This window comes from Sminthopsis crassicaudata, chromosome 5, assembly GCF_048593235.1.
Source record: "Sminthopsis crassicaudata isolate SCR6 chromosome 5, ASM4859323v1, whole genome shotgun sequence".
NCBI classification, from domain to species: Eukaryota; Metazoa; Chordata; class Mammalia; order Dasyuromorphia; family Dasyuridae; genus Sminthopsis; species Sminthopsis crassicaudata.
Genome location: NC_133621.1, coordinates 97,552,761 through 97,568,621, shown reverse-complemented (window position 1 = coordinate 97,568,621; position 15,861 = coordinate 97,552,761). Strand labels below are relative to the sequence as shown.

The window sequence follows — 15,861 nt, the reverse complement described above, 5'->3', positions numbered from 1 at the left end:
TTACATAGTGGTGAATTTTTTTATAATTTGTTTTTTTTTTTTTTATAAAGATGACTGATGTTTTAGAAGGAGGTACAGAGGCCTTTTTAAAGACATGGCCAAATAAACATTCAAAGTGATTGCCTGCTGCTCTGTTGAAGGCCTGAAATATTTCTTTTTGTATTCTCAACTTGCCTCATGTTTGGTTGGCACAATTCTTGCTCTGAAGTTTGAAATCATGTGTACTCTTATTTTTACATTCTATATATATTGCAAGGACAATAATAAACTGAGTAATAACGTTATTACAGGTATACACCATTTATCTTCCTAGAAGCAAGCAATGCTTTCACATAAATTATCTCTTTTATTCAAGATAATCTCCCTAGGCTTGTGGCGGGGAACTGGGGAAGCAAGTGACACAGGGAGCAAGGAAGAAGAAAAAAATAGGTTGAGGAACCTGCCTAAAGGGAAACAATGAATCATTTTTACAGGTGAGGCCAAAATTCTTCATAAGCATGTCTTGATATACTGCTGTCAAATGAATTGGAAAGACAGTGCTTTTAATAGTTTCGCTTTCCATCAGCCTCCCCAAAGTCATCAGGATTTATTGTTGTCAAGTTACCATTCCTATGGACATTTGCTCAAGTTTTCTACCTCAAAAGCATTAGTAGTTGGGAATAGGGCCAGGCTCTACAGAAGCCATGCATGAGAGATGAGTAAGAAGGCACGATTTGAAGGGCTCAAGCAGCTCCACTTTTAGCAGCTGGTAAATCCTCACATTTGCAGGTAAATATAGTTTCATTAAAGTTGAGCCTTAGTGTTTGAATCTGATAGTCCCAGACTCTAGCAATCAATCTTCAATCAAGCATTTATTAAGTATCCATTATATCAGAGGCATTGTAATAAATATTTGGGAAAGGGGGGAAGAGACAAAAGAACTCAAGGAACTTATATTGTAATGAGCTTCTGTTACCAAAGTAATATTGGTTCAACAGTAATGTTTGCTATTAGGAACCTTGTAGAATCCAGAGAGATCTAGAACTATCCACTGTGCCACCTAGCTGCTCCTAACTATGTTTTCTAACCTCAACGTTCTGTTTCTCCCCAAATATGATATAATGTCTTGAGAGTATTAGGAAATTTTCTGAATAAACAAATAATCAAGAAAATTATATCGTTGTGACAATATTATTTCCTTCTTACATGGAGAAAGCTTAATGAAAGAAAAAATTGACCAGTTTTGTTGCTGTTGTTGCTGTAATTTTAAAATTTAGCAGGATTTGTTATAACCAGACTACTAGTAAGTCACTGTTACCACTAGACATCTGCTAGAATGTAGTGGCTATAATAGTGTGTGTGTGTGTGTGTGTGTGTGTGTGTGTGTGTGTGTGTGTGTGTGTGTGTGTGTGTGTGTATAAAGACACTCGACCAGAATTCTATATGAAAAACAGTTGGACAATCTACAGTGAGAAAAATAATTAGGAGGCAGTAGAACTATAATGGTGGAGGAAAGGAAAGGATTTACCTGATATTTCCCAAATTCCCCTACAAACAACTTTAAAATAACATCTCAGCCACAGAAGGATGGGATGAAACAATTTTCCAGCCACAGTCCACTAAGCCACAAACCCAGAAAGCTTGGCAGGAAAGGTCTGTTTCACGTGGTGAGAGTGGAGGGCAGTACACTGCAAGCTGTGTCAGCATAGGCAAACCTGTGTCAGTCAGGGACAACTGAACCTGCCACAGCAGTGCCTTGTAGAGGCCCACATAAGGTGCTTGGACAACTGATTAAAAGGAGATAGCTTTGGTTGTTGCTGCATTGTCTATACCTAATTCTGGGCTGCAGTCCCAGGTTGAGGAACAAGGACTCTAGAAACAATACGAGCAAGGAAAAGAATATTTTTGGTAGCACACAGAGCAGAAGCCCGAAGAACGGTGACCATACCTCTCCTCATACCTGAAAGAACTGAAAACCCCTGAAACTAGTTCTGAGAACAAAAACACAAAAAAACTGTACCCCTCTACCCTCGGAGTGGCCCCCAACTTTAACATAAATTTAAAAGTTAAAAAAATTAGCTGGAAAGTGAACTTAAGTAAATTCAGCAAAATCAGAAGACCAATGTATACAGTACTAGCAATATTGGATGATGACTAACTGGGTATGAAAATGGGATCCTCATCCAGAGAAAGAACTGATGGTATCTGAATAAAAATCAAAGCAAACTTTTTTTTAAACTTTCCTTTTGTTTTTATTGTTTGTGGTTTATATTCCCTTTCACAACATAACTAATATGGGAATGTTTTGCACGACTACACATATGTAACCTTTATGGAACTTCTTCTCAATTAGTAAGAAGGAAAAAGACAGAGAGATTTTAAATGTCACAAATTGTTTTTATATATAAATGTTTTTACATGGAAAAACCATTAAGAAAAGAAACAGAATTAGGTCAGTTTAAAGGAAAAAACAATAATGATAACAAGCAAAGAATTTCCCAGAAAATTTACTAAGTTGCAAAATGTATGTATGCACACACATTTTTGAAATCAAGCTTTCCTGCCTCTATAAGACACTTCTATCCAAGATGTTATACGGGAAAAAGAAAATGTATTTCAACTCTGAAAACAATAATTCAATTGTGTCTACAAATAATAAGTACAAGTATTTGCTATTTTCTAAACTTTAATTTCAGTATATGAAACTAAGTATAATACTATTATTCAATCATTTGTATATCACAATGATCTTTTTCTCTAAATTTAGTAAGCAACAACAAAAATATTCAAAAGTACATAAAGAGCATTAAAGAAGAAACTATAAACATTGAGATTTTCTTTTGGTTTAAAGAGCAAATTAACAAATAAGTCAATAATAAAATGTCCTATTTATATCTGTTTCTTAACTCTACTATGGCTTTTGTTTTAGGATTTTGTTTCTGACAATTATTACTATCCTTAAAGTACATTTCAAGATAAATATAAAGTGATTGTTGTCAATTAAAGTCTTCCATTCTAGTCTTAATTTGATGTCTCATTAAAGGGCATTGAGGGGGTTCTTGAGTTCCTGAATGTCATAACAGGGAAACACAAGCAGGAAATGAGGACAGGTTGACAGGATCAGAGTTTGAGAGATATGAGGAAGTTCACTCATTTAGTTACTTAGTCTAATTCTTATGAGGAAAGAGAGATTAAATAATTTGGCCAAAGACACAGAGTTCACAAGAAGCAGATTAAGAAAACCAAGCACCTATATCACCTAAACTGTATCACAATAATCCTGGAGCTAGACCTTGTCTTCTACAGATAAATCAAATCAGCCTAGCTAAGTTTAGAGGAGCTCATGACATAAAATTTCCATTGAGTCATTAATGTTGCTGGTCAGAACAGAAACAGATGGAATGGAGCAGTTGCAGGAGTGGCCAAGCTGTTTAAATCAAAGATACTTGCAGTGCTAAAATGTCATTCATGACTCTTGTCATCCAATATTTCTAAGCAAATGTAATTTCAAAGAAATATTTGTTTACGCATCTATTATGATGCTTTCAAAGAAATAATGACATAGTAACAGTTGGAAAGATTACCTTAAACTAAAGAAAAATAAAGTTGTCTTCTCAAATTGGTAATGCATCCTATTTTCACAATAGATTGTAGAACTTTTATGTGTATTTTTTCTCATTGTCAGGGTAAAGTGGAATATATAATTTTATTTAAACAAAACCCATTAATTTTAAAGATAGCTTATCATATTTTTATATTTAGTGCTTTTTGGATCAGTGCTTTTAAAGTAACAAATTGTTCAAGGTCAATTTGGTTACTGACTATAACTAAGTTATCTAACCTTTATTGGATTTATTTATCTCATCTGACAAGGACTGAAACTCATTAGGCCTTGTGAGTGCTATGATTCATAAATATTCTGAAATAACATAGAGATGTGATATTAGTTAAGATCAAGGCAAGTAGAATACAAATATAGATAGATAGATAAAATACTTTCTTTCATTACTAGTTAAACTCTACATGTAATTTAATTCAACAAATAAGTTATCAAGCCGCTTTTATATTCATGACCAATGGTATATCAATGTTATATGATCACTGGAAAGAATAGAAATCTAATGTTTCTCTCTTGGCTCCCATAAGCAAATTATTGACTTTTCCAGAAATATTAGGGGTTTGAGTAACTTCTATTCTGGAAGACCTAAACACATTGGGCCTTTATTCTGCCATAATGTGGTTAGAAATGCCTAATGATTATAAGGAAGGTTACAAAAGTTCACTTACTACACATACAGCAAAGAAGGACAAACAAAGATATGTCATTTCACATACTGACCAGTGCTTTTAATACTAACTTCAAAAAGATATTTTAGATACCAGCTTATACATATGTAAAGTGGAAAATACCAAGAGTGAGTGAGTAAAAGAGAGAAAGAAAAAGGAGGAGAGAGATGAGAGAAGGAAAAAAGGAGAGAGAGGGAGGAAGAGAGGGAGACAAGTAGGGAGAGGGGGAAGAAATCAGAGAGAGAGAGAGAGAGTGTACACAAATAAGATCAATAAAGTATTAGCTGATTTTTTTGAAATCTTCAATTAAAAGATTACTTTTTGCTCATCTATATTATCTAACAAGGTTATTTATTTTGGCTTATATATTGCTGCTAATCAAAGTAGAATTATAGTCCCTTTCCATCCCCCCCAAAAAAACCGTCGTTTACTCAGAACTCTACATGCCTCTAAATAACTCTAAAATTTCTCCCAGAGGAAACTGTGCTATGCTGTCAAGAGTTAAAATTTGGCTTATCTATCTCTTTATCCTCTTCAAGTGATAGTGAACATCATTGTAAGTGGGATGCTGGAAAATGTCTGACTCCAGATATTATTAATTTATTCCCTTCTGCTCTCTTCATATAAAAATACAAAGTGTTTTCTAAGAAGAAATATACCTTCATTTCTACTGAACTTGAGGCCTATCCAACAAAAAATTGTCCAATATCTGACATACACTGTCTAAGTGAGAAATCATTTTTTCTCTCCTTGCCCTAGAGAACTAAGACTACACATTGCAAAGAAGATGCCAACTTGTACTGACAGAGAAACTTTCCTCATATAGGAGTTCCCTTTAACAATGAAATCATAGATCCAGTTTCTATCAGGAAATCAATTAGGAAGTATTTATTAAGTTCTTAAAATGTAGTGAGCTAGGGATAAAAGAAAAGCATAATATTCCCTGTCTAATAAGGTAATAGCACACATATTCAAACTCACATAATACACACACAAATATATACATATATACATATGTAATATACATAAGATATATACAGTGTGACTAGAGTCCTTAATTCTATTCCTCATCCAGTAAAACAAACCAGACTTAGCTTTTCTAAATAGCTATAATTGCCATATGTATTTGGGGAAATAATATAAAACTATCTTCATGTTTTCTTCTGGGCTTTCTTAGTGAGTACTTTAAGATATCCTCAAAATGGCTGCAATGGAAGTTCTGTTCATTTGTATTTAGAAATATTCACAATATTATGACAAGATATCTACTTGTTAACATCTTTAAACCATAAACATACCAAAATTTGTTAAGTTTGTTTCCATTATGTGAATTTGATTTTTTTCTTAACTGTTGACAAACAATTTCCTACCTATAGCAAGATTATTGTCAAAATGGTTCATTAAGATATTTAGGGTAGAGAAAATATTGAGCAGAATCAAAAAAAAAAAAAAAAAAAAAAAAAAGATAAGATTGGGGAAAAAAAATAAGGTCACACAGCTCCCCAAAGGCGAAAATTCAATATGAATAATTTGTGTCTGGCACCAAGAACTCTATGAAGGATTACTATTAAAATTAAAAAGGGATATAATTCTATGAAGAGTATCATGAGGATAACTAAAAAATTCACACTCTCAGATTTTAATTCAGCCTTTCAGGACATCCTTAAAGATTTCCCTCTAAAGCAAACCAAAGAATTAAAAGAAAAATCAATTAATAACGAATCAATTGATAAGCAAGTAAGAAGCTCTTTCTATGTGTGTGATAGTATATTCATTGCAATCTTAAAAGCCTTTATTTTACCTACTTACTTGCTTAGCAAAGATAAAAAATAACAGTAATAATAAGGGATTATATAACATGTTAAATGATAGTCTGTATTTATCGTGGTCTAAAAGATATACTAAATATAGTAGAATGAAATTTGAAAGAATAAATGTAAAGTTCTACATCTGGATTTCAAATATTAGCTGTACTTCTGGAATTTGATGGACATGACTTGTTATCTTGCCTTGGTTCTCTAATGTGAAATGCTTGTCGAGTGATTAAGAAGTACATATTGTATTGAATTACATCATTCATAAAATTCTTGCTATATGGAAAAACAGGAGGAAAAAAAAAGAAGCTGCTATTAAATGGAAGGTTCACAACTTCTCTTTGGAGAGGAAAATAAAAGAGATGGAGAATCTATTCAATCATTCAAAGAAAAGAAATACTGTTTCATGGAATCATCTGTTACTTCATGTTGAACAATTCATATTAACAATTTAAAAAAGATTACCATTGAAATAATAGCAATTTACATATCACTAATTATTGTAGAAGAAGAGATAGAGCAACTCTATGGGGAATTCATTATGCTTAGAATTATTTATCAAATTTTGTCCAGCTTTCTTTAGCCTCATACCATAATAGGAAAGCATTTGCTATTTCAAAATTTATCTGGCAGGAATAGTATAATAAGGGTATATTTAATGTTGCAAATTCTTAAAATCAGGTTTTAAACATCTGCCCCTCTGCAAAACCTATATCCCATTTAAAGGAAAGTTGAACACAGGGGCCAAGGACATATTTGTGGTTTCTGTGACACCTATACTGTTTCTTGATCTTCCATGATTTTATCATGGGGTAGCCTAACAAATTCTATAGGAACACACTTTAATAATAGACAAATAGTTTTGGGTTTTGGATTTTTTTTTTTTTTGAGAGAAATTAAATGAATCCCAAAAGAGGAATGGTAATTCTGGTATATTTATATGGAAAACTACATCAGAGATGAAAACTAAGCAAATTTTAGTGGGATCAGAAATAGAGAATTAGGAATGATCTCAAGGATATATTCAGCACTCATCTCAGGATGTAGATCTGGCAAATGAGAGGAAGTGGAGAAAGAGTTGGGGCAAAATGAAAACATAACTGCCCAAGTAAGATTAGATAATTCAGATGAAGGCAATTGGGGGAACCAGAGCTTGAATTCCCTTTCTTTGAAGGATATAACTAAAAGTTTGGGAAAAGGCTGTCAGTAATCTTTAAAGAGAGATCAGTTGAGAGATAAGTAAAGACTTCTTGGAAATACCTGAATTAAATTCAAAAAAGTAGAGAAGGTAAGTGGATTCTAGAATGGATTTCATTTAAGACAACTGGAATAGGCTACAGAAGATGAAAATGGGAAAGAAGTAACTGAGGAAAACCTTATAGCTCAATAAAATTGGAATAGAAACTAAATCACTCCTGAATCTTTGCAAAGAAAACCCCAAAGCAGATCACAAAGACTAAGGTATTACTGAAACAAATGAATACCAGCAATATGAAGGCCAATAGAATGGAATAAGGATGAAAAGGGATGCTGGAGGCAGGCTACAGAGGTCCATGGAGAAATGTTATAGATATCTGAATTTCTACTTCAACCTAAAAAGAAAAAAGGAGGTTTTTAGTAGTTTAAGGAAACATTCTTTGTTTTGTACTGGACTTCATAGTCTTCGTTTTCATCTCCAGTGTGTACTAAAGCATTCGAACATGCATATATACTTTAAAGATTCAGTCATATCAGCATGCTACTCAGATAATGCATTATTCATGTATGCTTTATGGATAAACAATGTGAGAACTTGAAAGTAGAGCAAGTCAAAACTGAAAAAGTCGCCAGAATCAGAGAACTGTTTTGTGAGAGAATAAAATCATCAGCTGTCTAAGAAACAAGCGAGACAATGTGGCAAGCAAAAATATAAAATGAAATTAAATTGTTTTTGTTTTAAATTTTGGTCAAAGCCTTATTGAAAAATGGCACCATCTTTGGAAGAAGCAATTTGGGTAAACTGATATTTAAACTTCCTAAGTAGCTCTTACCTCCATAACTGAGCAAAATATTGTCTTTTCCATATACACACCAGCCGTTAGAGAAGCTATTATAGTTTGCAAAGCTTGTAAACTTTCATTTATCTCCTTCTTTCCAGTCACATAATTGTCTCACTAGTATGATGTTTAAGAAGTTTGAGAGGCATAATTTCTGCATAATTAAATATTTTATTAATTATAATAATGATAATAAAAGGGGCCAATGACATTCTTGAATGCCAAAGACTCTTCCTGAAACACACTCAAAATTTATATGTCGTTGAAAGAGTGGTTGTTCCTGATGTAGCAATTAGTTAACAATGAGAGAATGAATATTATAAATGAATGGTATACCTATCTATCTGAGGACTAATTTTGATTATATTATTTACTTCCAAACCCTCCCTTTCTCTCCTTCCAGCCTTGGGTAGTCTAATCAAAGAACTAAATCTGAGTAGAACACAACGGATAGGAATTCACCTACATAACATGGTCTAGGTGAAGTAAAAATTTGGCAGAGTTTAATCAAGTCCTTTAAAGTCTGGTATTCTACTTTCAGGAGGCAAAAAGATATAAATGAGACTATCATCTATTATACTTCTTTGTTGTGATACTACCATATACATCAATTTGCCAGTAATATTAGCAGTTTGTTCCTAATTTAATTTTTTAAAATCATATTTATTGTAGAGTTTGTTGCAGAGTTAATGCAAAGTGTCAATGTAAACCTAATCAATTTTGATTAAAGAATTTTTTTTTTTCAATTTAAAAATAAAACGATGGATTTCAAACAAGTAAATAGACGAAGAAAAGCCTGGAAATCCTCCATAATTGGTTTCTCTCAAAGCACACATCAGCTCTCAGTTCAACTATCAAAGGCATCCCTAATTAGAACCCAAGTTTCCAGACTCTTTCTTAACTAATCTGACTTCCACATAATAATAAAAATAATATCTCTAATCATAAAATAAATATCCCTAATCATAAAAATAATATCCCTAAAGCATAAATCTGACCATGTCATTCATCTGTGCAACTCTTCAAGGTTACATTACCCTTAAAATGCACCTCTTAGAATCTCTTTACGCTTCCTTCATACCTCAACACATGTCATTTCTTGTAGAGAAGTTTTTCTCAAATCCTAAATTTTTAGTGTTTTTTTTCCCTTCCTAGAATTATATCTATGATTATCTGAGTAAATATTTTATCTTCTCCCAAACTCCTTGTGGACAGGGACTCTACTCATTTGAAAGGCTTTCCCCCTTTGTCTCTATCTTATGGCTTTCCTGATTTCCTTCAATACTCAGTTCAGATCTCCCATTCTGCAAGAAGCTTTTCTTGGTCTCCTTCTCCCCTGCTAATGCCCCTCTGAGATGCTCTAGATTAATCCCATATATAGTGGTATGTACATAATTGTAGACATATAATTGACATATAATTCCCCCATGAGAATAAAAGTTTCTTGAGGTCAATGATTATTATTGCCTTTGTATCTTCAGTGCTTAATCTACCACCAGATTACTAGTTTGATTAATAAATAACTATTAATTTAAGTACCTGATATCTAGTTTTGCCCATTGTAGGTGCTTAATAAATAGTTGTTGGCTTGGATTTCTTGTGTTGTACTTTCAAGTAACTCATTCAACAAGTAAAAATAATTAAGTACCTCTTGTGGGTTAAAAAGTTAAAAACAAATGAAAAATAAACTATGGTCACCAGTTGCAAAAAGAGTATAATAGGAGGAAATATGAAGTATGTGGGAATGGCTATAATACAAAGAAGAATATATCAGTAATCTTATTACCCTATCCCTAATTTTTGTTGGTCACTCTTTATTTTCCCTATTACTAAATAAAATATAACTCTTTAAGATGATATCAAAACTCTTACAAGATGGTCTGTATTATCTTTGCAGTTTTATTTCTCATTATTTTTTTAAATGCCTCACACTTCTGACATAATGAACTATTTCTGCAAACATTCTGCACTTTCACTTTTCATTCTTTGCCTTGGTTTCTTTCTTTCTTTAATAAGCCTCTTAAACACAGATGTAAGTCCCTAATAATTTCCATTAACTGAATTTTCAGTTAGTCTATAGCTATGTTAATAAAATATTCATTAGTCTCTATAATAATTGTAATGTCCCAAACAATGCAAAAATAATCATTTTTGATTATTTTCTGGGATATATGTCCTTATATGTCTGGGATATATGTCCTTACTTAGACCCTCTATTATTGTGGCTGAATAATGGAGGAGGAAACCCAAAAAACAAAATAAATAAAAATAAAAACAAAAATCAACTAATTCTGGACTCAGAAGTCCTTGTTAAAATCTTAAAATCTTTACTATGATGATCTTGGGCAAATCATCTAATGATAATGTGTTAAGGGAGCCACTTACTAGTGGCTGCTGGGGATCTAATTCTGACTATCAGAATGGATCCCTTCATGTGAGAGGATGATAATGATACAAGGAGATTGAGAGGCAGTTGCATTTTCTGACCTTTCTCCTCTTTCCTTTTGCCTTCAATTTCATTCTCAATTCACAAGCAACATTTGTGTCAGTAAAGGCTGATTTGCAATTCTTTCAGGGGTGTTATGAGTCATAGCAGTGAGGGCTTTTGGAGAACCAACCTGCTCCTTCACACTTCGGCTTGGTCCTTAACATTAATGGGTCTGAGTTTCCTCATTTGTAAAATGAGAGGGATTGACTAAAAGATTCCAGTTCTAGATCTATAATCTTATGATTATATATATATAAATAAAACATTTTCTCAGTTTCTGGGGTTAGAGATAAGAAAGTGACAGAATATCTGCCTTCAAGGAGCTCCAGGCTAGCAGCAGGAAACAGGGATGACAAAAATACACAAATTAAAATGACATATGTATAGTGTAGTAAGGACAAAAGAAAGATTCAGAACGCTATAGAAATTTGATGAGAAAGATAGAGGGATTTCAGCAGGCAAAAACTGAAAGTGGAATTGAAGGCATGATGGTTATACATCTGGGAATTCACATAAACCAAATAAGGTAGAAGAAAAGAATAATTAATAGCCATTATTGTCTGGGAAAGTATTTAAATAGGGGAGTGGAAAGTAGGAAAATGCAAGACAAGTGGAATTACAGGATCTAACTTAAGTTGTTATACAATGAATTCACCAAAGAGATTAACAAGAAAAATAGGAAGTGTTTCCCTCAACCATAGCTGTTGAATGTGCATACCTGAATAGTCAGCAAAGTATGACATCTTTCATTCAGACAATACAGTACACAACTATAAATGAGTCAAAGAAGAGTATCCATCATGGGAATTTTTGGAAAGGGTTCATAGTCTACATTTCCTTTTTTTTTCCTCCAACTCTCTCTGGGTGGCTTCTCTTTGATTTATAAGGGCAAGATTCTTCTGCTAAAGAATATTTAGACATAGTACTGACAACAGAACCACACTCAAATGCAATGAAATGGGCTAAGCAGAGACTTCAAATCCATTTGCATGCTATTTAAATAGCTAAAAGCATCAATAGATACAATAATGTTTTTATCCAGGACTTTGAAAATACATTTGTATATTGGTGATGATACCAAACCCTAATCACTCTTTGACCCTTTTAGCTGATTCATTAGTGTAGATAACAGAAATTTCCTGAGGGGAGGGAGAGGGAAAGAAAGAGGAAGAGGAAGGAGGGGGAGAGGAAGAGAAATTTCATTTGAGGTAAAAATGAATGTTTCTTAATGTACTATGGCCAGAATTCAAAACATGAACAGCTGTAGTACATAATTATTTCATTTCAGTGAAACCTTTAAATAAACACTTGTACATTTTTGGGAACAAAAAAAGGAAACAATAGTTAATACAAGGTATAAGACAAACTTTTCTTACCTGTAGGTCCTTTTCCACTATCTTCTTCTGAAGCAATTGAAGACATTTAGTAAAATCAGTATAGTCTTGATCAGGAGTTGAAATGAGCTCACATCCCTAAATATTAGAAATGATGGAGAAAGAGGCAGGGTTAGTGATAAATTCATCTTTATTAATAAGATCAAATGTAATTAAAAAAAAACCATGATAAAATTGGTTTAGCTTATTATGATAGCATTGTTTTCCAACAATATCACTGTTTTCAGGATCTTATATTGAGATCCTCAGTGTCAGTCACATATAACATTGAAACAACCTGCTATGATTTGAAATGATCATGACACTTAAATCCCAAGGCATAAACTACAACAGTCAAATGGCTGAAGCAGCAACACAGATGAGTATGCCTTAATATTAATAATATGGCAATGATACTTAGAATTGAATAAGGAAATGGCAAACCACTTTAGTATCTTTGCCAAGAAAATTCCAAATTAGATCACAAAGAATTGAAGATGACTGAAAACAACTGAAGAACTACAAAAATGGTTAGAAGAAATTTATTTGAGAATAGTGAAAAAGTTTACTCAAAGATAACAATGAAAATTTCAAAGGGTTCAAGGAATTTTTATAAATATTGTTCAGAATTCTTATCACACATAAATAGAGCAAGTATTGAGGGATGATGATTTTTCTAAGATTCTCCAGTAAATACAGAATTCAGTGAAGTATCAATTTACACTTTTATTTATGTGGAAAAAAATTTTTTTAACATTCTTTTTTCTGTCTAAAAAATTGTATTAATATTTAAGTCTCCATAATTTTTATATATCTTTGAATGAGATGAAGTGAGATCTCTCAAGACAGTTGCGAAAATCGAGTAAGGCTTCATCTACTTCAGAGTTTGAGTAGGCCTGAAGGACTCTGAAGTTCGAGCAAAGGACATTGCCTTCCCCTCCTATGATATCATCTCCCTATTTCATCCAAATATGGGCAACTATGTACTTATTGGTCAAGTTCAATTTCATGGGTAGATGTAAGACTCTCAGCCAATGAGGATGAGAGTCAGTGGTGGGAGGGGGCGTTTTGCATTAGGGAATAAAAGTGCTGTCCTACCCACAGGAGGTGCTTCCTCCCTCACCATTTCTGTACCACACATCTTGGAACATAATTGATTTAAATAAAGTCACTTGAATTGTTAATTTTATGCATGTAGATATGTCTTCCTAATACCAGATGTCACAATGTATTTTGTAATATATCCTAGAATATATATGTATCTGTGTATAAGTATACATATTTTCAGATATATATGCAAAAAGTAATGCTATCTAGTTAGCTCTAATGAATTCAGATGACTAATGTCATCTCAGTCACAGATTTTTAATTCAGAACTAAAACAATCCATAGTTTCAGCTAAATAGCTGAGTAAGGCAAAGTTAAATATACTTACCATAAAAAGTTGCCATTCAAAGAGTTTTCAAGGACAAAAAGAAAAAATCATTTGGCTTCTTAAATTACAATAAGAACTATCTGTGCTAGATTTAGAGGTTCCTCTATCTCTTCAAGGTCTTTGTAAAGGTTTCTAGCTAAAATTCTGCCTTATTCATTTATGATTCTGAACTACACTATAGTGACCAATAAGAAAATTAATTACTCGTCATTCAAAAAATATATTATGCTTTAAAAATATTATAGGACACCTTTAAAGGATTATCAATTTCCATTCTCCAACTGTCAAAACACACACACACCCTCAGCTTAAAGTGGAACTGGAATTTACTATCACCCTCAAGATATGGAAGATAAAAATCAACTAAATATTGTGCTCATAGTGATACTAATATAAGGAACAGAACACAAAAAGAGCACTACCTAGTAAAACAGATGAACAAAGACTGTTCCGTGTTCTTCTAAGAACAGTATTATAAATCACAGATAATGGAAGCTCAGTGCTCACAGACAGACAGATGGCTATCAAACAGTGATTTTATTCTTTATACATTGATAGATGAGAAAAAAACAAAAACCAAAATGACAAAACCCTAGTAAATGTAAAATGTGGTAGGATATGATCTAAAACCTTATTAATGAAACCACTTATGTTTTACAAAAAGGTATCTAATTTGGAGAGGTGGAAATCAATTGGTAAAATAAGGATACCTTTGAAGAATTATAGTTGTTCTGCCCTACTGGGAAAACTCACCTGTACCACAAATAAATAGTGAATAGACAAATCTCTATAATTTTCTGACAGTCTTTTTTGGTTCACCTTTTCAGTTTTCAATTTTTGTTCAAATCTATGATTTCAAAGTCCCCCCACTGATGAAAATTACAAACTTGTCTATGTTTTACAGTCTTGAAAAACTGTTCGAAAGCACTAGAAAGTTGAGACTTGCCCATCATGGTTTAATCAGAGGCTGCACTTAAAGCTAGGTATACTTGAAACCAAAATCAGTCCCAAAGCCTGTTCTCAAAGTGATTCTCATTCTACCTTATATAAATTTCCCTAGTTACAGGTTACAGATAATTCACTAGAGGGGTTCTAAATTTTTTTTTTTTTTTTTGGTGTGAAGTCCTTTGGCAATCTGATAGAGTCTGCTAGTTTCTTCTCAAGATGATGCTTTTTTTATTTCAAAAAATAAAAAAATCCATAATCCCAAAAGAAAGCAATTATATTTAGATATATTTAGATAAAAATATACTTTTTAAATTTATATATTCTGGGTACATAATTCTGCTCTAAGACCACTTCTCACAGACCAGTTGTTGATTGAAATCAGTAGGAATCACAACATCAGAATGACCACATAACCCAAGCCAAGATGGTAAAATGGGTAGTTAAATTTTAGATACCTCTTTGATTACCCTTTCTGACCCTTTTCTCTTATCTCAGTAAAGTTATCTATGCTTTTTCCCTTTGGCAGTCACTGAACTCAAGCCTTCCAAGTGTGCCTATCAAAATTTATCAGCATTGAAATCTCTTATGAACTCATTCAGACTCAGGTTAAAATAATTGATCACAAAATCTGTATTTTAGCTAGAGGGCAAACCTTAAAATAAAACAATAATCCTTATTATGGATTTTCACTCTAACAAATTATGCTAATGGGAAAAGTACTATTTTTTTCAGCAAGAGCTCTACACTATACTATACCATGTAGACTTTTTTACTTCATCTAAAAGTTATGGCTAGTCTTGTATGGGAGATTACTATATCCAATAGAAGTATAAAAGGGATAAAGAAGTGAATTTAACCTCCAATACTTTGTCCTAAGCTCATGAATTTGTTTTATTATACTACCCCTTCAAGTTCCTGTTGTTGAGCAAACTTTTACACAGATTTAATTTGTGTGTGTGTGTGTGTGTGTGTGTGTGTGTGCGCGTGCGCGCATGCACATGTGTTTTATTATTCTCAATCTCCCAGAGCTAGGGGCTTTGAATTTGGGTACAAAGCACCACAGGAACATATAATAAAGTTTCTTGGAGAAAGGAAACTGAAAGCTTAAATGCAAATTCACATACAACAAAAAGGAAGACTGAAATGGCTATTTGGGTGGTCGAAATTGAAAGAAGGCACTTTCAGCTATAGTGGGTCTTAAAATGCTATGATATAGAGGTCCAAACTGAATGAGATTTATTATTAGTATTAAATAATAAAATCATAATAGTATTAAAAATCATATATAAGAAAAATCATGATGGATTTGTCATTTGTTTGCTTCCAATGCTGCAGACAGAAACATTGGAATAATATTTTTTTAAATCAAATTTTAATATATTCTTTGAATTCTAGATAAAAGATAAAAATCACTTTGTGATACCAGGAGAGAGTTTTGCCAAAGAAAACATCATTGTCATAAAGAGACATAAGAGTAGTTTTAGTAGCTGAGACAAATAAA

At 32.7% G+C, this 15,861-nt stretch overlaps 1 protein-coding gene across 1 annotated transcript in view; it reads right to left on the bottom strand.

Moving 5' to 3' along the window:
- TPK1 (thiamin pyrophosphokinase 1) overlaps nt 1-15,861 on the bottom strand; it is a 431,745-nt gene that overhangs the window by 176,958 nt on the left and 238,926 nt on the right. The window contains exon 6 of the mRNA XM_074267641.1: nt 11,981-12,076. Coding sequence (XP_074123742.1) covers nt 11,981-12,076 — 96 coding nt within the window. The remainder of the gene's footprint in view (nt 1-11,980; nt 12,077-15,861) is intronic.